Source organism: Erythrolamprus reginae, chromosome 3, assembly GCF_031021105.1.
Source record: "Erythrolamprus reginae isolate rEryReg1 chromosome 3, rEryReg1.hap1, whole genome shotgun sequence".
In the NCBI taxonomy this organism is placed as follows: Eukaryota; Metazoa; Chordata; class Lepidosauria; order Squamata; family Dipsadidae; genus Erythrolamprus; species Erythrolamprus reginae.
The window spans coordinates 7437859-7459885 of NC_091952.1; the positions used below are offsets into that span (position 1 = coordinate 7437859).

Sequence of the window (22027 nt, forward strand, 5' to 3'; positions counted from 1 at the left end):
CATATCGCAGGGATCAGCAATTCCACAGCGGATTGGCTCAGCAGGACTACCCTGGATCCGTCAGAGTGGCGACTCGATCCAGACCTGTTCTACCAGTTGACCCAGAGGTTTGGGGTTCCCCTAGTGGACCTATTTGCCAGCGGCCAGAACACTCAGCTTCCGCGGTTTTTCACACGGTTTCCGGATCCAGGAGCAGAGGGGACCAACGCCCTACTGTCACCTTGGCCTCCAGGTCTCCTGTACGCCTTTCCCCCCGTGAATCTCATCCCGAGGGTGGTGGAGAAGATTCTTCACGAGGAGGCGGAAGTGATCTTACTAGCACGTCGCCCGTGGTTCGCGGACTTGGTGGAACTTTCAGTGTCACCCCCGTGGAGGATCCCGGATCAGATCATCTCGTTGAGCCAGGGGAATCTGAAACACCCAGATCCTCAATGGCTACACTTGACAGGTTGGCACTTGAAAGGCATAAATTGAAGCAGTTGGACTTACCAGAGAAGGTCATAGATACCATGCAGGCTGCCAGGCGCCCATTGACTTCACGGATTTATCAGGCGACCTGGGCTGCGTTTTGTAAATTTTGCAACAAGGATTTACGGGATCCTAGGGAAGCTTCTGTAATCACTGTTTTAGAATTTCTGCAAGCAGGGGTGGAACGTGGCTTAGCCCCTAATACTTTGAGGCGACAGGTGGCAGCCCTAGCCACTATGATTCAGACTCCGGAGTCTCGTCCCTTGGCTCAGCATCCTTGGATCAGAGATTTTATTAAAGGAGCCACGAATAAACATTCTCCGCCTGTCAGGAGATTTCCATCCTGGGACCTCACGTGGGTTCTTAAGGCCTTAACTAAGCCTCCTTTTGAACCATTGAGGTCTATACCAATTAGGCTACTTTCCATCAAGACAGCCTTTCTGGTAGCTGTTACATCTGCACGCAGGGTGTCGGAGTTATCGGCGTTATCCGTGAGACCTGACCTCTGTGTCTTTTATCCGGATAGGGTGGTTCTTCGTTTGGACCCCACCTTTGTACCAAAGGTAAATACAGTGTTCCATAGGAAGCAGGAACTTATTCTTCCGGATTTCTGCTCTCATGGGAGTCATCCATCAGAGCTGCTGTGGCATAAGGTGGATGTCCGGAGGGCTCTAAAGATTTACATTAGAAGGACAGAGGAGTTTCGTAAGTCTGAGAATCTTTTTATTTCATTTTCTGAATATAGGAAGGGACTTGGATTATCGGCAAAATCCATTAGTCGGTGGATTAAGGACTGTATCTCGGAGGCCTACAAGGCTGGAGGACACACAGTTCCAGAAGGATTGACGGCTCACTCAACCAGGAGTGCGGCGACTTCGGCGGCTTGGTCTACTCAAGCATCGATAGAGGACATTTGTTGGGCTGCAACCTGGGCAGCCCCTACAACATTTATTAGACATTATAAGTTGGACTCCTTTGCTTCAGCGGAAGCGGCCTTTGGCAGGAGGGTTCTTCAAAGAGTTTGTGTTTCTCCTAAGTCCCTAGTTAGACCTTCTCCCTCCCATGGGCTTTAAAGATCTTTGGTATATCCCATGTTGGACTCTCCTTCCAGATGCAGTGGAGAAGACCCGTTGTACCTACCTGAACGGTCTTCTCGATGCACTGGAAGGAGAGTCCAAACCCACCCGGTAGTTGAAGTTCAGGGACACCGGAGGTTGGGTTGGTTCATGAGTTATTGCATTGGTCAATAAAAATTGGTTATCCTCTTAAGTGCCTTTCGTTTTTAAAACTGAGCTCATGGGGGGACTGCAAGGGGGCGGTAACTATTATTATGTAAATTTTTACTCAGTCTCTACCAATAGGATTGGTTAAATACCCATGTTGGACTCTCCTTCCAGTGCATCGAGAAGACCGTTCAGGTAGGTACAATGGGTCATCCAATACTAAAACAACTAAAAAAAACCTTATTGTAAAAACCAAACATACATACAAACAAACATAGCATGCATAAATTGTAAAGGCCTAGGGGGAAAGAATATCTCAGTTCCCCCATGCCTGACAGCAGAGGTGGGTTTTAAGGAGCTTACGAAAGGCAAGGAGGGTGGGGGCAATTCTAATCTCCGGGGGGAGTTGGTTCCAGAGGGCTGGGGCCGCCACAGAGAAGGCTCTTCCTTCAACACATCCATGTTGGAGCTGAGCTAGGGCACTGTAAAAAGTAGCTTTGGTCCTAACACAATCATCATAATATCCCCACAGTCATCAAAATTCAAATGCTGAACAACCACCATGTATTCACGATGACTGCAGTATTTTAGCATTATTTGATTATCATTTGTGACCTTCCCAGCAAAATCAATGGGGAAGTAGTGATTTGCTTAACAACCGTGGCAAGAAAGGTCATAGAATAGAGCAAAACCTCTTAACCGATGTCCAACTGGGCAACAGGGTCAATTGCGGCTGTAAGTTAAGGACTACTTATCTCCTTAGCTTTTAGTAAAGTTATAATGCCACTATAATGCCTTCTCTGGGTCCCGTCGACTAAACAATGTCGTTTGGCGGGCCCCAGGGGAAGAGCCTTCTCTGTGGCGGCTCTGGCCCTCTGGAACCAACTCCCCCCGGAAATTAGAATTGCCCCCACCCTCCCTGTCTTTCGTAAACTACTCAAGACTCATTTATACCTTCCCCCTAGGCCATTACAAGTTATGCATGGTATGTCTGTGTGTATGTTTGGTTTTATAATAGGGTTTTTTAGCAATTTTATTATTGCATTGTCACATGCTGTTTTTATCATTGTTGTTACCCGCCCCGAGTCTACGGAGAGGGGCGGCATACAAATACGTTTGGTCCTCGCCCTTATGACTGTCCCAGTATCACCACAGTCATGTTATTGGCGAGAATGGCAAACACCTGTGATCAAAATTTGGGCACTTCACAACAGCTGCAGTGATCCCCATTTGTGACTTTCTGAAAAGCAAAGTCAATGGGGCAACTCACATTCACTTAACGACTGCCTGATTCACATCATAACTTCAGTGATTCGCTTACTAAGTGATACATACTGCATGGCAAAACACATCTTAAAATTGGATGTGTTAACCACTGCCTTGCTTAGCTGTGGAAATTTCTGGGCTCATTTGTGGTCATAAATCAAGGAGAACCAGTGTGGATGTTATAGAAAGTTTATTCTAGACACTGTGACCACAATTGAGCCCAAAAGTTTATGTTGCTAAGTGAGAAATTTTTTGACTTTTCTTGCCACTTTTTTTGGGGGAAACTGCACTTGTCAATGCAATTGTTAAGTTAGTAACTCGGTTGTAACGTGAATCTGTCTTCCCCATTGCTGGAGCCTCCTGCCGCCACTACCAATTCGCCCGAATCGGAGAGAACCAGTAGCAACCCACCACTGGTTCAGATATTGGCTCCATTCTTACCACTGATGCAATGATGTTGCTTACGGTTGATCTGAAGGATTTTTCTTGACGATCCATTATTTTTCTTGTTTGTTTTATTTACTTAAAATGTAGTCTTTCTAAAACGTCAATGTCAACATTCCACACATTGGGATTATACCCAATGAAAGAAATACTGTATTTGAACCAGAGTAAATGTGGCAGTGGTGGTTGTTCAGACAAAACATGGCATTGGACCAGAATACCTCCGGAACTGCCTTCTACCACATGAATCCCAGCGGCCGATAAGGTCCCACAGAGTTGGTCTTCTCCGGGTCCTGTCGACCAAACAATGTCGTTTGGCGGGCGCCAGGGGAAGAGCCTTCTCTGTGGCGGCCCCAGCCCTCTGGAATCAACTTCCCCCAGAGATTAGAACGGCCCCCAACCTCCTTGTCTTTCGCAAATTACTCAAGACCCACCTTTATCGCCAGGCATGGGGGAACTGAGACATCCTCCCCCAGGCTTTTATATTTTATGTTTGATATGTATGTGTTGTATGGTTTTAATTGCTGGGGTTTTATATATGTTTTGTTTTTAATATTAGATTTGTTTCACTGTTATATTGTTTCTATTATTGTTGTGAGCCACCGCGAGTCTTCGGAGATGGGCGGCATACAAATCTAATTAATAATAATAATAATAATAATAATAATAATAATAATAATACAAGCCAACATATAGTAAAGGTATTATTTACAGGATATACAATATCTCCATAATGTTACACAGTAATTATAATACAGTCCTTAATACATCTCTTATTCGCACACAGCAAGTACATATACTATTACGCACACAGCAATATAGTATATTCTCGTATTCTATAGCAAATACCTTTACAACAGTGTAGTATACTCTACAGAGTATATTGCACACAGCTCAGATATTAATACTAACCAGCATATATACACCAGTAACCAACATTACAAGATGAAGCAGCAGAGCAGACGCAATGCAACACAAAGGTCAACGAAACAGAATATAACAGAGAGCAGCACATTTATCTCCCTTGCATGGCTAAATTGAAACCTAGCCCACAATTGTTACCTAGCTCTTAAAGTAATACCATTATTTCCTTCTAACATACAATGCTGGTTTATCTTCATATATAGAAAACCCAACCAATGCAGTACATGGTACTGACAGTCTTTATGAGGTTATGGCTAAGATAGCGACGTTAAGCGATTGAATTGAGGGATTTTTTAAAAAAGAAACGATTGGATAACCGTTTGTCTGAAATGGTATAGAATAGAATAGAATAGAATTTTTATTGGCCAAGTGTGATTGGACACACAAGGAATTTGTCTTGGTGCATATGCTCTCAGCGTACATAAAATAAAATATACATTTGTCAAGAATCATGTGATACAACACTTAATGATTGTCATAGGGGTCAAATAAGCAATGAAGAAGCAATATTAATAAAAAACTTAGGATATACGCAACAAGTTACAGTCATACAGTCAACATGGGAGGAAATGGGTGATAGGAATGATGAGAAAAACTAGTAGAATAGAAGTGCAGATTTAGTAGAAAGTCTGACAGTTTTGAGGGAATTATTTGTTTAGTAGAGTGATGGCGTTCGGGGAAAAACTGTTCTTGTGTCTAGTTGTCTTGGTGTGCAGTACTCTGTAGCGACGTTTTGAGGGTAGGAGTTGAAACAATTTGTGTCCAGGATGCGAGGGGTCAGTAAATATCAGGTTTCAGGTTGGACTAGAAGACCTCTAAGGTCCCTTCCAACTCTGTTATTCTGTTCTGCTCTGCCGTATCCCCTATTCTATCCCCTATTCCCAGGATGGCAAACCAATGGCACGCATGCCACAGGTGGCACACAGAGTCATATTGGAGGGCACACAAGATTTTGCCTGCGTCAGCTCCAGCGTGCTGGTTTTCGGCCGTTTCATGCCGTTTCGCCCTCAGGACGCTTCCGGGGGGGAAAAAAATCCCACAATGGACAAACTAGAGGTTAGGAAAAACGCACTTCCGGTTTGCTGTTTTTCTGTTTTTTACGCTCTGGAGGATTCAGGGAAGCTTCCTGAAGCCCCGGAGTGCAAAAAACCCAATAGGCAAACCGAATTATGTGTGCCGATCCCAGTAGAGCGGACTTTTGCAATTGACAGATGGAGATTTTATCAATTCCGATGCTTTTCAAATGTCCATTGAGATCCTTTGGCACTGCGCCCAGCGTGCCAAGTACCACTGAGACCACTTTCACTGGCTTATGCCTGAGTCGTTGCAGGTCGATTTTTAGATCTTCATATTTCACTAATTTCTCTAGCTGCTTCTCCTCAATTCTGCTGTCTCCTGGGATTGCGATGTCGATGATCCATACTTTCTTTTTCTCCACAATCAGGATGTCTGGTGTGTTATGCTTCAGAATTCGGTCAGTCTGAAGTCGGAAGTCCCACAGTAGTTTTGCTTGCTCATGTTCAACCATTTTTGGGGGCTTTGCCACTGATAGATGGTAGTTCTGGCACAAGTTCCATCTACAACAACAATAACAACCACAGCAGCAACAACAACAACAATAATAGTAATGATTATTATTATTATTATTGTTGCTGTTGTCAACAACAACAATAATAATCATCAATCATAATAATCATCATAACAACAACAAAACAACTTATTGTTGTTGTTGTTGTTGTTGTTGTTATTATTATTATTATTATTATTATTATTATTATTATTATTATTATATCTTACAGTGGGACTCATTCAAGCTTCTTAAATGAGAAGAAAAACCAGAAAGTCCAGTTGCCTCTTGGAAAAAAAAGCACTCCTTCAAATCAAAAATCAAATTTTTAAAAATTTAAATTGGATATTTTTTTTAAATTTAAATTGGATTTTTTATTTTTTTTTAAATCAAATTTATTTTAATAAAATGCTTTTGGTGTACAAATATATCTAAAGGTAGTTTTCTATTTAAGATACATTCAACATTTAGTTCATTCAGCATGAAATGGAGCTTAGTTAGTTTCTTGTGATTAGCACAAGAAAATAAAATTCTGCTTCTCCCTCCCAATTTGCCTACTTGCAGCTAGTTTCAATTTCAATTGGCCTGTCTGCAGCCTCCAATCAGCTGAGGGTTGGGAAGCTGATAATGAGTTGTTTGGCTTAACAGGCTCTTCCCTGTTTGCTGCAAGGAGGGAAATTGCTGGGAGGCAGAGGCCTAAGATGGGGGTGGCTGGGGTGGAGCTACATTTGGTATATAAGACGCACCCAAGTTTTCACCCTCTTTTTGGAGGTAAATCAACCTTTTTTAAAACTAGTGATTTAAATCAAGATTTAATTTGGGATTTAAATCAACTTCATTTAAATCAATTCTATCCTGGGGCCAACCAATCAATATCAACTTTATTTGATTAGTCAATCGACCATATGAAACCGAGGAAAAGGACCACATTGGTCGTCATAAAACTGTGACTGGTTAAAATACAATAAAATTGGCTAAAACAGAGGGAATTTGAATAAATAATAAGTTAAAATGCAGTATAATATGCTAAAATTGAGTAGTAAAACATGAGAATATAACGCGTGCAAAGGATTATATTAAACAAATCTAAGATACTGATATAAAATATTCTTAAGTGAGTTCATCTCCTTTGCATGCCACCCCAATATGTTCTATAAAACGTATTCTCATCTGAACAGCCCTGACTATAAACTTAGCGGTTCTAGAAACTACATATATATTTGTACCCTGCAGAAAATATGATAATTGTTTATTGCAGTCCCAGTGTATGATTTTGTCAAGTAGGGGCTGTAAATACTGAGGTCTTACTAAGGAGTATAGTTTACAATTGAGTAGCACATGTGCAATGTCTTCTATTTCTGGTGCACTGCAAATGCATGTTCTCTCAAAATATGGTACTTGGTGGAATTGTCCATATTTGACCATAGAATCTAACTGCTCAAATCTTTCTCTAGTGAGTGCTGTTCTATGGTATTGGGTCACACCCATTGTCAGGTATTTTTATAGTTGAAAGGCTGTTTTGTTCTTGGCTAACCATTTCCGTGACCTGCACTTAGAAAGTGCCTCAATATCAGTTTGTGCATTAACATCTAAAACTCTTTGTTTAAATATTGCCTTGGCCTGATGTCCAGCTGAAAGCAGGTGTTGCATTGAGAAACCGAAATATAGGGTGGTTTGAAAAAGTTGCTTGACCCATGTAGTGGGTTTGGGTGTGCCCATCTGTTCTTCTAAGCACATTTTTGGGAGTCTGTCAGGTTCCATTGGGAGAATCCTCCACCTATAGTTGAAGACTTTAATAACTGTTAAACTGTAGATGGAGTGGATGCCAGTTTCAGCTCTTACTGGTGCTGCGGATGTATTTCTGTCGGTCCCCAAGATGGCTCTTAGAAAGCATGCTTGGTTTTGTTCTAGTGGTGCAGCCTTTAACAGGCCCTACAATTCCGCACCATATGTTAGCACAGGTGTGGTTTTTGCTTTATAGACCTTTAGAATTGGGAGCAGGGAGCTTGGGTGATTATAACTAAGTAGTTTAATTAACGTTTTAGAGCTTCTGGGGCCAACCATATACAGTAGTGGCAGAAAACCATATTATTGTTATAAAACTAGGAAGGAGAGAGGATTATGGCTATGAAGGCTATTTTTAACTCTTTTAAGATTTTAGCCCAAAATTTCCATTGCTAAGTGAGTTGTTAAGTGAGTTTTGCCCTATATTACGACCTTTCTTGCCACAGTTGTTAAGTGGATCACTGCTGTATTTGCCAATTTTATATATAGAAAGGGGGGGTGTCATCACCATTATCTAATTTATTTATTTATTATTTCAATTTCTAGGCTGCCTTTCTCCAGAACCTCAGGGCAACTTACAATATAAAATAGATACATACATATAAAACAGTAGAAATCGAAATTTAAAAGTTTAAAAACTAAGTCCCTAAACATGCTAAAAACTAATTTACCAAACCTAAAAGACCCACCCATATTATAATGTTCTCCTGATTTACAATTTCACTGTCTTATTACTTGAATTTTCAAAACTCTTTTTGTGAATTAATCTAATATCTTTTAATGAGTTTAATTGGGTAATCCACAAATCTGGGAAACATGGCCAGAAAGGTTTGGAGATTATTTCCTATAATCTTGGTATAGAATAAATAATATTCTAGGTAAAATAGGGGGGAGGCTTCGAAACGTCTAGAAATACAGAATTATGCCTCAAAATTCTGACATTTTTGTTTTCTCTTTCAGCTCCCACAAAAGGCAGGAGTCTGTAAAAACTCCCACCACTCCGAAAATCACTACTTTCCCCCCAGTGCCCATCACCTGCGACACAGTTCGAGGCAAATGCCGAGAAATGTTAACTTCGGCTCTCCAGACAGACGGTAAGTCACAGGAGAAATGAGTGCGGCTCGTTTCTCTTGATTTTTCCTTCTGCAAATATTTTTCCTTCTATCCTAGTACTAAAAGCTCCACTGAACACAACCATATGGTCTACTAACTATATGGTCTTCAATCGAGCACTGCCTGTACCTACCCTTAAATATTTCTTTTATGCTCTTTTTTCTTACAGATGACCATGTAGCCATTGGTGCTGACTGTGAGCAACTTGCTGGCCAGATTGAAGAATATATCCTTTCAATTGTTTGTGTTATTGTTGTACATACTCCTGGTCAGTTGGAGGAGGATGAAGAAATTGAGGACTCTGATACAGATAGTGTTTATGAATTAGTGGTGGGCCCCGGGGTTACAGGTAGTAGAACAGGTGGGAGGACAGTCACAGGATGGGGCTATGAGTCCAGGATCTAATGAGGAAGAATCAGACGTTCACTGGTTAAACCCTAAATTCAGAAGGGCCCAAAAATGTAAAGAACAGGTGTCTGGAAGAAGAGAAACATCTTTCAGCTGTGGCGAGGGGGGCGTTCGCCCAGGTTCGCCTGGTGCACCAGTTGTGGCCCTATTTGGACCAGGAGTCACTGCTCACAGTCACTCATGCCCTCATCACCTCGAGGCTCGACTACTGTAATGCTCTCTACATGGGGCTACCTTTGAAAAGTATTCGGAAACTTCAGATCATGCAGAATGCAGCTGCGAGAGCAATCATGAGCTTTCCCAAAAATGCCCATGTAACACCAACACTCCACAGTCTGCATTGGTTGCTGATCAGTTTCCGGTCACAATTCAAAGTGTTGGTTATGACCTACAAAGCCCTTCATGGCACCGGACCAGATTATTTCAAGGACCGCCTTCTGCTGCACGAATCCCAGCGACCAGTTAGGTCCCACAGAGTGGCTCTTCTCTGGGTCCCGTCAACTAAACAATGTCATTTGGCGGGACCCAGGGAAAGAGCCTTCTCTGTGGCAGCCCCGGCCCTCTGGAACCAACTCCCCCAGAGATTAGAATTGCCCCCACCTTCCTTGCCTTTCGTAAGCTACTTAAAACCCACCTCTGCCATCAGGCATGGGGGAATTGAGATCCTCTTTCCCCCTAGGCCTTTACAATTCTATGCATGGTATGTATGTATGTATGTATGTTTGGTTTTTATATTAATGGGTTTTAATCGTTTTTAGTATTGAATTACTATTGTAAACTGTTTTATTGTTGCTGTTAGCCGCCCCGAGTCTCTGGAGAGGGGCAGCATACAAATCCAATCAATCAATCAATCAATCAATAAATAAATAAATAAATAAATAAATAAATAAATAAATAAAATAAATGATGAAGAAATTGAGGACTCTGATACAGATAGTGTTTATGAATTAGTGGTGGGCCCGGGGTTACAGGTAGTAGAACAGGTGGGAGGCCAGCCACAGGGGCTATGAGTCCAGGATCTAGTGAGGAAGAATCAGACGTTCGCTGGGTAAACCCTAAATTCAGAAGGGCCCAAAAACGTAAAGAACAGGTGTCTGGAAGAAGATATTAAGGGGAGGAATGGGTTAAATATTGTAGTGATGTATTTGGCACGTCGGGGGGTCAGTGGGGAAGAAGGGTGGAGTTTCAACATTGCAGAGAGAAATATGGACGTTTTCCGTGCCGCTTCCAAGTAAGCAAAAGTATTCTGTGTTGATTAACAGTCAGTTCTGCTGTGTTTGGAATCATGCTGTTAGGAAATAAATTTTGTTAAGTGGAGAAGGTTAGAAGGAATGCGAAGAATGCAATTAAGGATGATAATGGGCCAAGAGATAGGTGCCAGTGTGAAATGTGTTTGAATTCCAGAAGAGCAGAGAATAAAATGGAGTTTCTTTGTTTATGAAATACAGTGATCCCCCGCTCGTTGCGAGGGTTCCGTTCCAGGACCCCCCGCAACGAGCGGGTTTTCGCGAAGTAGCGCTGCGGAAGTAAAAACACCATCTGCGCATGTGCAGATGGTGTTTTTACTTCCGCAGCGCTAGCGAGGAGCCGAAGATTGGGGGCGGCGCGGGTGTTTTAAAACGTCCCCGCCGACATGGGGGGCTCGCTAGCACCCCCCTAACCCGGGTTGGGGGTTCGGGGGTGTGCTAGCGAGCCCCCCATGTCGGCGGGGATGTTTTAAAACACCCCGCGCGACTTTCCAATGAGTCCCGAAGACAACGCGTTTGTCTTCGGGACTCATTGGAAAGTCGCGCGGGTGTTTTAAAACGTCCCCGCCGGCATGGGCTTCCTAGCAGCCCCCCAAACCCGGGTTGGGGGTCCGGGGGGTGCTGGCAAGCCCCCCATGCCGGTGGCGATGTTTTAAAACAGCCGCGCCGCCCCCAATCTTCGGCTCCTCGCTAGCGGGCAGGCAGGCGGCTCCTCGCTAGCGGGCAGGCAGGCGAGAGCTAGCGCCAGCGAACGGCTTGTCCGCGCTTGCTCTGGCCGCGAGAATGAACGGTGTGGGCAGGCGAAGGGCGGGCGGCAGCGAGGAGTTTGCGTGGGCGGTGGGGAAACTCCTTGCTGATGCCCGCTGCTCGCCCTCCCGCCAGCAAGAGGGGGAAGACCCAGGGAAGCCGCCCAGCAGCTGATCTGCCGGGCACCGTCTACGCATGCGTGCCCATAGAAAAAAGGGCACGCATGCGCAGATGGTGTTTTGACTTCCGGGTTGAAAAATCGCGAATTACCCTGTTCGCAATGGTCGGGGACGCAATAACCGGGGGATCACTGTAATGCATTTAATAAGAGTTATTTGTAATTGCTGAAGTTCTACCAGAAACCAGAACAGTTATCAGTAAATAAAACCGAAGAGATAATTAATCTGATATTGTCCAGATGATTTGGCCTATTTTACCTTCATTGTGTGTTCAAGGCCTTGAAAATTGAATCCCAAACACACTTGATGATATCCCCTAAAACAAAAAATAAAAAAATAATAATAATAATAATAATAATAATAATAATAATAATAATAATAATAATTTATTGGATTTGTATGCCGCCCCTCTCCGTAGACTCGGGGCGGCTAACAACAATGATAAAAACAACATGTAACAATCCAATAATAAAAACAACTAAAAACCCTTATTATAAAATCAAACATACCCACAAACATACCATGCATCACTTGTAATGGCCTAGGGGGAAGGAATATCTCAACTCCCCCATGCCTGGCGGTATAAATGAGTCTTGAGTAGTTTACTAAACACAGGGAGGGTGGAGGCAGTTCTAATCTCCGGGGGGAGTTGGTTCCAGAGGGCCGGGGCCGCCACAGAGAAGGCTCTTCCCCTGGGGCCCGCCAAACGACATTGTTTTGTCGACGGGACCCAGAGAAGGCCAACTCTGTGGGACCTTATCGGTCGCTGGGATTCGTGCGGTAGCAGGCAGTTCTGGAGGTAATCTGGTCCAATGCCATGTAGGGCTTTAAAGGTCATGAAAAATACAGGAGTCTGATCAGGGATTATTTCAAATGGAATCTCTTAATGCTTATTCTTAAAGTCCTTTTTTCCAGACTCTTGCCATGATGTAAAAAAAATATATTGAGATTCTAGAAAGAGGGCAGAGATGAGCAATGAAGATGATTAGGGGACTGGAGGCTAAAACATCTGATGATCAATGGTTATAGGAATTGGGTATGTCTAGTTGAATGTAAAGGGGACCTTTGCACAGGTTCGCCTGGTGCACCAATTACGACCTATCTGGACCAGGAGGCTCTGCTCACAGTCACTCATGCCCTTATCACCTTATGGCTTCATTAGTATTATTAATTTTTTAAAATATTTTTATTGATTTTTAACAGTTTTTATATCACACAACATAAAACAGTGCATAGTGAATTGTGCCCCCATCCCGACACACACACATTCCCCACCACCAAATTGGGGGTGTTTCTTGTATAGTCCACTTAACCCAAGAGCAATATATCTGTTTACATATTATAGAGCGATTCCAATTTATTTCTTGTAGCTTGGTCTCGGATTCTGCTCGTCATATATCTTCTTACCTTGTCCCACCGTCCCATCAGCTGTCGCAACTCAGTTTCATTATCCGAATTTATCCTTTTTTCCATAATTTCAAATTGAATATGGTCCACCATGTACCTATACCAATTTTGCATTGTCCATTTTGTCGCATCCTTCCAACCCAAAACTATTACTGCCTGAGCGCTTTCTATTGCTGCTTTTTTTATTTCTCTAAATTCTCCCATCGCATTGCTTTTTACTAGTACTGCCATTTCCTTAGTGATTGTCTACAGGCCAGTTAGCTTGACATCAGTTGTAGTTAAAATGATGGAGACTCTACTCAAAAAAAGGATAAATCAGCATCTAAAAAACAATAACTTATTGGACCCAAATCAGCATGGCTTTACTGAAGGCAAATCGTGTCAGACTAATCTCATTGAGTTCTTTGACTATGTCACAAAGGTGTTGGATCAAGGTGGTGCCGTGGATATTGCCTATCTGGACTTCAGCAAAGCCTTTGATACGGTTCCACATAAAGAGTTGATAGATAAATTAGTGAAGATTGGACTTAATCCCTGGATAGTTCAGTGGATTTCAAGCTGGCTGAAGCATAGACATCAGAGAGTTATTGTTAATGGCGAGTATTCTGAGCAGAGACAGGTTACAAGCGGTGTGCCACAAGGGTCTGTTCTGGGTCCTATTCTTTTTAATATGTTTGTGAGTGACATAGGGGAAGGTTTGGTAGGGAAGGTTTGCCTATTTGCCGATGACTCTAAAGTGTGCAATAGGGTTGATATTCCTGGAGGGGTCTGTAATATGGTAAATGATTTAGCGTTACTAGATAAATGGTCAAAGCAATGGAAACTGCAGTTTAATGTTTCCAAATGTAAAATAATGCACTTGGGGAAAAGGAATCCTAAATCTGAGTATTGCATTGGCAGTTCTGTGTTAGCAAAAACTTCAGAAGAGAAGGATTTAGGGGTAGTGATTTCTGACAGTCTCAAAATGGGTGAGCAGTGTGGTCGGGCAGTAGGAAAGGCAAGTAGGATGCTTGGCTGCATAGCTAGAGGTATAACAAGCAGGAAGAGGGAGATTGTGATCCCCTTATATAGAGCGCTGGTGAGACCACATTTGGAGTACTGTATTCAGTTCTGGAGACCTCACCTACAAAAAGATATTGACAAAATTGAACGGGTCCAAAGACGGGCTACAAGAATGGTGGAAGGTCTGAAGTATAAAACGTATCAGGAAAGACTTAATGAACTCAATCTGTATAGTCTGGAGGACAGAAGGAAAAGGGGGGACATGATCGAAACATTTAAATATGTTAAAGGGTTAAATAGGGTTCAGGAGGGAAGTGTTTTTAACAGGAAAGTGAACACAAGAACAAGGGGACACAATCTGAAGTTAGTTGGGGGAAAGATCAAAGGCAACATGAGAAAGTATTATTTTACTGAAAGAGTAGTAGATCCTTGGAACAAACTTCCAGCAGACGTGGTTGGTAAATCCACAGTAACCGAATTTAAACATGCCTGGGATAAACATATATCCATTGTAAGATAAAATACAGGAAATAGTAAAAGGGCAGACTAGATGGACCATGGGGTCTTTTTCTGCCGTCAGTCTTCTATGTTTCTATGTTTCTATTGTCCATTGTATATTTAGCATTCTATTGATATCCTCTTTCACTTTTTGCCAAACTTCCTGCACTATCGGGGCATTCCCAAAACATATGGCTTCATTATTGCAATGCAATTTACATGGGGGCTATGCTTGAAATGCGTTTGGAGACTTCAACTAGTCCAGAACGCAGCTGCGCGAGCAGTTGTGAGTGCACCTAGGTACACCCACATCACACCAACTCTCCTGAGCTGCACTGGCTTCCAGTCCATCTCTGGTCACAATTCAAGGTGTTGGTTATTACCTGTAAATCCCTACCATGGCTTGTGGCCAGACTTTCTTTGGCACCATCCCCTGCTGCACAGCTCTCAGTGACCGATAAGAGCCCACAGAGTTGGCCTTCCCAGGTCCAGTCGGCTACGCAATGTGGGTAGGCAGGGCTGCAGGGGAGGGCCTTCTCCGTGGCAGCACCAGCTCTTTGGAACCAAATACCTCCTGAGATCCGTACTGCCCCCACCCTACTGGCCTTTCAGAAAGCCTTAAGGATCTAGCTCTACCGGCAGGCTGGGGGCCGTTGATCAACAATACATCTCCAGATCTAGCCACCAGAAGGTTGTATGATTTTATAGATTGGGTTTTAAATTGTTTTTAAATTGTTCTTTTAGATGTTGTACGCCACCTAGAGTCCTTTGAGAGTTGGGCTGCGTATAAATAAAATAAAATAAATAATAAAATAAAATAAAATAATAAATAAAATAAAATAAAACAAAAAACTGATGGGGGGAGGCATGGGGAAATGATAGCACTGTTTCAATATCTCGGGCTGCCCCAAAGAAGAGGGAGAAGAGGACTCAGATTTTTATAAGATACGGGGACCAATTTTACAATCGGTTAAAAGAAAGAAATGACAAAGAAAGCAAAATTAAATAGAAATATAGCCTAAAATATTAATAATAGATAAAAGCAACTTTATTTGTGGTTTAAATAAAAATGTGCAAGCATAAACATTAACAAAATAAGGTAAAAATGTATATACAGTGGAACCTCTACTTGGGAACTTAATTCATTCCGTGATCAGGTTCTTAAGTAGAAAGGTTTGTAAGAAGAAGCAATTTTCCCCATAGGAATCAATGTAAAAACAAATAATGCGCATGACTGGGGAAATCACAGGGAGGGTGGAGGCCCTGTTTCCTCCCAGAGATTCCTAGAGAGGCCCCATGGAGGCTTCTCCCCGCCTTTTCCGGCCCTGTTTCCTCCCAGGAGATTCCTAGAGAGGCCCCACAGAGGCTTCTCCCCACTTTTTCCGGTTACAGTTTCGGAGGCTCGGGTTTATAAGTGGAAAATGGTTCTTGAGAAGATGCAAAAAAATCTTGAACACCTGGTTCTTATTTAGAAAAGTTCATAAGTAGAGGCGTCCTTAGGTAGAGGTACCACTGTATCTCTGATTGAACTTCTGATAGAAATGGGGATGTAAGTATCCCAAATGTATGTTTTTGTTTTTATTTGTGTATGTCTTAATCAAAAAAATATTTTTTTTAAAAAGATAAGATTCTGGCTGGAGCCACAGTAAACATGCTTCTCTCTTGGTTGATGGTCCTTAATGGCGCCTGAACTTATATTCCAAGATGTGAAGAACACAGATTTGAAGTACAAAAATCGGATCAGGAGCCGCCTCTCCAACCTCAAGGACTCCAAGAACCCTGACCTCCGAAAGAACGTCTTGTGTGGAGTGATCACCCCGGAGCAGATAGCGGTGATGACCTCAGAGGTGAGAAACCGTGAGGCCAAAACATCTGGATTTGGAACCATTCCATTCTTTTGCTGTGCAATCCCAGGTAGTCCTCAACGTACGACCTCAGTTGAGCCCAAAATGTCTCTGTGAGACATTGGTGAAATGAGCTTGGCCCCATTTTGTGACCTTTCTTGCTTCAGTTGTTAAGTGAATCACTGCGGTGGATAAGTTAGCCATCCAGTTGTTAAGCGAATCTGGTTTTCCTCCCATTGACTTGGCTTGTCAGAAGGTCGCAAAAAGGGATCACATGATCCCAGGACACTGTGACAGTCACAAATACAAGTGAGTTGCCAAGCATCTCAATTTTGATCATGAGATACGGGAATGGTCATAAGGGTGAAAAACTATGTCCCAAGTCCCATTTTTTCAGTGCTGCTGTAGCTTTGACCGGTGCTCATTTGTTTGATACCCAACTCACAAGTTAGAATTTATCGCTGTTGGGTGCCTTGCGACTCACTATATTATTCCTGGTGGATAAAATTTGTTTGGTATTCTTTGTTTTTGGTACTCATTGCACCTCCCAGAACCATTAAGTACCAAATAGAAACATAGAAACATAGAAGTCTGACGGCAGAAAAAGACCTCATGGTCCATCTAGTCTGCCCTTATACTATTTCCTGTATTTTATCTTACAATGGATATATGTTTATCCCAGGCATGTTTAAATTCAGTTACTGTGGATTTACCAACCACGTCTGCTGGAAGTTTGTTCCAAGGATCAACTACTCTTTCAGTAAAATAATATTTTCTCATGTTGCCTTTGATCTTTCCCCCAACTAACTTCAGATTGTGTCCCCTTGTTCTTGTGTTCACTTTCCTGTTAAAAACACTTCCCTCCTGAACCCTATTTAACCCTTTAACATATTTAAATGTTTCGATCATGTCCCCCCTTTTCCTTCTGTCCTCCAGACTATACAGATTGAGTTCATGAAGTTTTTCCTGATACGTTTTATACTTAAGACCTTCCACCATTCTTGTAGCCCGTCTTTGGACCCGTTCAATTTTGTCAATATCTTTTTGTAGGTGAGGTCTCCAGAACTGAACACAGTACTCCAAATGTGGTCTCACCAGCGCTCTATATAAGGGGATCACAATTCCTGCTTGTTATACCTCTAGCTATGCAGCCAGCATCCTACTTGCCTTTCCTACCGCCCGACGACACTGCTCACCCATTTTGAGACTGTCAGAAATCACTATCCCTAAATCCTTCTCTTCTGAAGTTTTTGCTAACCCAGAACTGCAATGCAATACTCAGATTGAGGATTCCTTTTCCCCAAGTGCATTATTTTACATTTGGAAACATTAAACTGCAGTTTCCATTGCTTTGACCATTTATCTAGTAACGCTAAATCATTTACCATATTACAGACCCCTCCAGGAATATCAACCCTATTGCACATTTTAGAGTCATCGGCAAATAGGCAAACCTTCCCTACCTAACCTTCCCCTATGTCACTCACAAACATATTAAAAAGAATAGGACCCAGAACAGACCCTTGTGGCACACCGCTTGTAACCTGACTCTGCTCAGAATACTCGCCATTAACAATTACTCTCTGATGTCTATGCTTCAGCCAGCTTGAAATCCACTGAACTATCCAGGGATTAAGTCCAATCTTCACTAATTTATCTATCAGCTCTTTATGTGGAACCGTATCAAAGGCTTATGACCATTATACTTGAAGGGCTACCACCGAGAAGGGAGATTGACTTACTCTCTAAAGTACCTGAAGGCAGGACAAGATGGCAGTGGATGGAAGCTTGATAAAGAGGTCCAACCTAGAATTAAGGAGAAATTATCTCTCTCTCTCTCTCTCTCTCTCTCTGTCTCTCTCTCTCTCTCTCTGTCTCTCTCTCTGTCTCTCTCTCTCTGTCTCTCTCTCTATCATCTATCTACCTACCTACCTACCTACATCTATCTATCTATCTATCATCTACCTACCTATCTACCTACCTACCTCTATCTATCTATCTTATCTCTATCTATCTATCTATCTACCTACCTACCTACCTATCATCTATCTATCTACCTACCCACCCACCCATCCACCCACCCACCCATCTACTATCTATCTATCTATCTATCTATCTATCTATCTATCTATCTATCTATCTATCTATCTATCTATCTATCTCTATCTATCTATCTATCTATCTATCTATCTATCTATCTATCTATCCATCTACTATCTATCTATCTATCTAATCTATCTATCTATCTATCTATCTATCTATCTATCTATCTATCTATCTATCTATCTATCTATCTATCCATCTACTATCTATCATCTATCTACCTACCTACCTATCTAATCTCTCTCTCTCTCTCTCTCTGTCTGTCTCTATCTCTCTGTCTCTCTCTCTCATCGGATTTCAATGCCGCCCCTCTCCGAGGACTCTGAGGAAATGTCCTGACAGTGAGAACAATTAACCAGTGGAACAGCTTGCCTCAAGAAGTTGTAGGTGCTTCATCACTGGAGATATTTAAGAATAGTTTGGACAGCCACTTATCCAGGAAGGCAGGCACGTGGACTGGAAGACCTCCAAGATCCAGTCCTACAATTCCATGATTCTGTGTTGAATTAAGCAAATGTTTAAAATGTTTCTGTGTTCAGAGGTTGCTGCCATTTTTTGCCTGCCGTGTAGTGAAATGACCCTTTACGTTCTTTCCTGGACAGGAAATGGCCAGCAATGAACTGAAAGAGATCCGCAAAGCCATGACCAAGGAAGCCATCCGGGAGCATCAGATGGCCAAAACCGGAGGGACCCAGACAGACCTTTTCACTTGTGGCAAATGCAAGAAAAAGAATTGCACCTACACGCAGGTGAAGCTTTCACGGCTTTCATTTTTCATATTTAAAACGGTAAAAAAATCTCCCTTCCCTGGAGGGCGACCTGGGTGGTCTACAAATGTTGAAAAAAATATCAGAATAAAATAACAGAGTTGGAAGGGACCTTGGAGGTCTTCTAGTCCAGTGTTTCCAAACCTTGGCAACTTGAAGATAGCTGGACTTCAACTCCCAGAATTCTCCAGCCAGCATTCGCTGGCTGAGGAATTCTGGGAGTTGAAGTCCAGATACTTTCAATTTGCAAAGGTTGGGAAACACTGTTCTAGTCCAACCCCCTACTCAGGCAGGAAACCCTATACCTGTGATGGTGACGCGTACCACTGACAGCACACGGAGCCATATCTGCAGGCCCGTGAGCTGTTGCCATATCTCAGTTCCAGTGCATATGTGCGTGCCGGCTAGCTGACTTTTGGTTGGCCCTGCCCATGCCACCCTTCCCCTCCCAGGAGTCTCCATGTGGCCTATTTTGGATGCCAAGTAAATACAGGGCTCACACGGAGGCTCAGATTCATGTAGGCCAAGTGTATCCATGGTGGTTATTGAAATGGATGTCCATGTGCCGCCTCTATATTGGTTGAGGCAGGCAGGATTCCCTTGGGTACCATTTGTTGGGAAGGGGGTCAAGGAAAAGGGAGGGTTTGGCTTTCTCCTTCTGGTCAAGATCCCCATGGACAACTGGTGGGCCACTGTGTGACAACAGAATGCTGGACTCAATGGGCTTTGGCCCGATTCACCCTGGTTCTTCCTATGTTCTTATGTTTTTGCTGTTGTTGTTCTCCTCCTTTTCTTCTTCTTCTTCTTCTCCTCCTCCTCCTCCTCCTCCTCCTCCACTTTCTTTTTTTTTTCTTCTTCTTCTTCTTCTTCTTCTTCTTCTTCTTCTTCTTCTTCTTCTTCTTCTTCTTCTTCTTCTTCTTCTCCTCCTTCTCCTTCTCCTTCTCCTTCTCCTTCTCCTTCTTCTCCCGCTCCCGCTCCCCCTCTGACTAGGAGGTAGCACGAATTAAAATACATATACTGAAAGTTAAGATTCAAATACAATAGACAGGAGATTTAGAAACAAGCGGGATGATTATGCAGGGTAAGATCTAGAGAAGCATTCTGGCATGTCATGTAATTGTAACAGAATTATCCACTTAGAGAAGGATTTTGAGGGTGGATGGGAAGTAGGAAAGGAGAGAAAGGGGAGAGAGTAGAGGAAGAGTAGGAGAAAGAAGGAGGAAGGAGAAGGGAATGGTAGTAGGAGGAGTAAGAAAGTAGGTAGTAGATGCGGAACAGCCACCTGAGATAGAAAGAGGGAAGTGGAGAGAAGAAAGATGGATACAGATAAAATAATTTAAAGCAAAATTGGAATGTGATCAAGTTTATTGTACAGTGTTCCCTCGATTTTCGCGGGGGATGCGTTCCGGGGCAGCCCGCGAAAGTCGAATTTCCGCGAAGTAGAGATGCGGAAGTAAATACACTATTTTGGGCTATGAACAGTATCACAAGCCTTCCCTTAACACTTTAAACCCCTAAAGTGCAATTTCCCATTCCCTTAGCAACCATTTAGATCATTGCTCACCCCGTTTATTTATTAAAGTTCATTAAAAAAAATATTCATTAAAGGCAGACGAAAGTTTTGCGATGACATATGACGTCATCGGGCGGGAAAAACCGTGGTATAGGGAAAAAAACCACGAAGTATTTTTTAATTAATATTTTTTAAAAAACATGGTATAGACTTTTCGCGAAGTTCGAACCTGCAAAAATCGAGGGAACACTGTACTAAATAAAAAATAAAGACTTGAGGGGTGCATCAAAAGGCCTCTTGTCAGGGCCAACCAGATGGTCACCAACATCTCTGCTACACCATGAAAGGAGCCAGATGTTCTCCTGGGGCTTCTGCTTTGACACTCAGGCTAAACTTCAATGGGCGGTTTGAGAGTTTTGGAAACCTGCAACCTGGCTGACGCTTCTCCTGGGTTTGATTCCCACAGGTGCAAACCCGGAGTTCGGACGAGCCAATGACAACCTTTGTGGTGTGTAACGAATGTGGAAATCGCTGGAAGGTAAGCCATCTTTATGCCTTGGGGGAGGGGGGAGGGCAGCCCAGATGGGACCTATGACCCTGAAACAGGTTGTCCTTGATTTGCAAATCCACAGTGGAGCCCAAATTATGTCGTTAAGTGAGACAGTTGTTAAGTGAGTTTTGCCCCATGCTTATCTCGACTCCTCAGCCATAAACAGGGAGTCCTTCATTTACAACCACAATTGAGCCCAGCATTTGTAAGTGAAACATTTGCTGTGTGAGTTTTGCCCCATTTTACGACTTTTCTTGCCACGGCTGTTATTTATTTAGTTGTTTGTTTGTTTGTGTGTTTGTTTGTTTGTTTGTTTGTTTGATTTTTATGCCGCCCTTCTCCTTAGACTCAGGGCGGCTCACAACATGTTAGCAATAGCGCTTCTTAACAGAGCTAGGCTATTGCCCCCACAATCCGGGTCCTCATTTTACCCACCTCGGAAGGATGGAAGGCTGAGTCAACCTTGAGCCAGTGATGAGATTTGAACCACTGACCTTCAGATCTACAAGTCAGCTTTATTTATTTATTTATTGGATTTGTATGCCACCCCTCTCTGTAGACTCGGGGCGGCTAACAACAGTGGTAAAAACAACATGCAACAATCCAATACTAAAACAACTAAAAACCCTTATTTTAAAACCAATCATACATATAAACATACCATACATAAATTGTAGAGGCCTAGGGGGAAAGAATATCTCAGTTTCCCCATGCCTGACGACAGAGGTGGGTTTTAAGAAGCTTACGAAAGGCAAGAAGGGTGGGGGCTATTCTAATCTCTGGGGGGAGTTGGTTCCAGAGGGCCGGGGCCGCCACAGAGAAGGCTCTTCCCGTGGGTCCCGCCAAACGACATTGTTTAGTTGACGGGACCCGGAGAAGGCCCACTCTGTGGGACCTAATTGGTCGCTGGGATTAGAGGCCTGCAGTACAGCACTCTACCTGCTGCGCCATCCCGGCTCATACCGGTAAGTG

At 42.9% G+C, this 22027-nt stretch overlaps 1 protein-coding gene across 2 annotated transcripts in view; it reads left to right on the forward strand.

Annotated features, from left to right (window-relative positions):
• The window catches only part of TCEA2 (transcription elongation factor A2), a 55770-nt gene that overhangs the window by 28842 nt on the left and 4901 nt on the right, over positions 1 to 22027 (forward strand). For both annotated transcript variants that reach the window (XM_070744434.1, XM_070744435.1), the window contains exons 5-9: positions 8638 to 8771; positions 8960 to 9016; positions 15971 to 16125; positions 18828 to 18974; positions 20972 to 21043. In XM_070744434.1, the coding sequence (XP_070600535.1) occupies positions 8638 to 8771; positions 8960 to 9016; positions 15971 to 16125; positions 18828 to 18974; positions 20972 to 21043 (565 nt within the window). The remainder of the gene's footprint in view (positions 1 to 8637; positions 8772 to 8959; positions 9017 to 15970; positions 16126 to 18827; positions 18975 to 20971; positions 21044 to 22027) is intronic.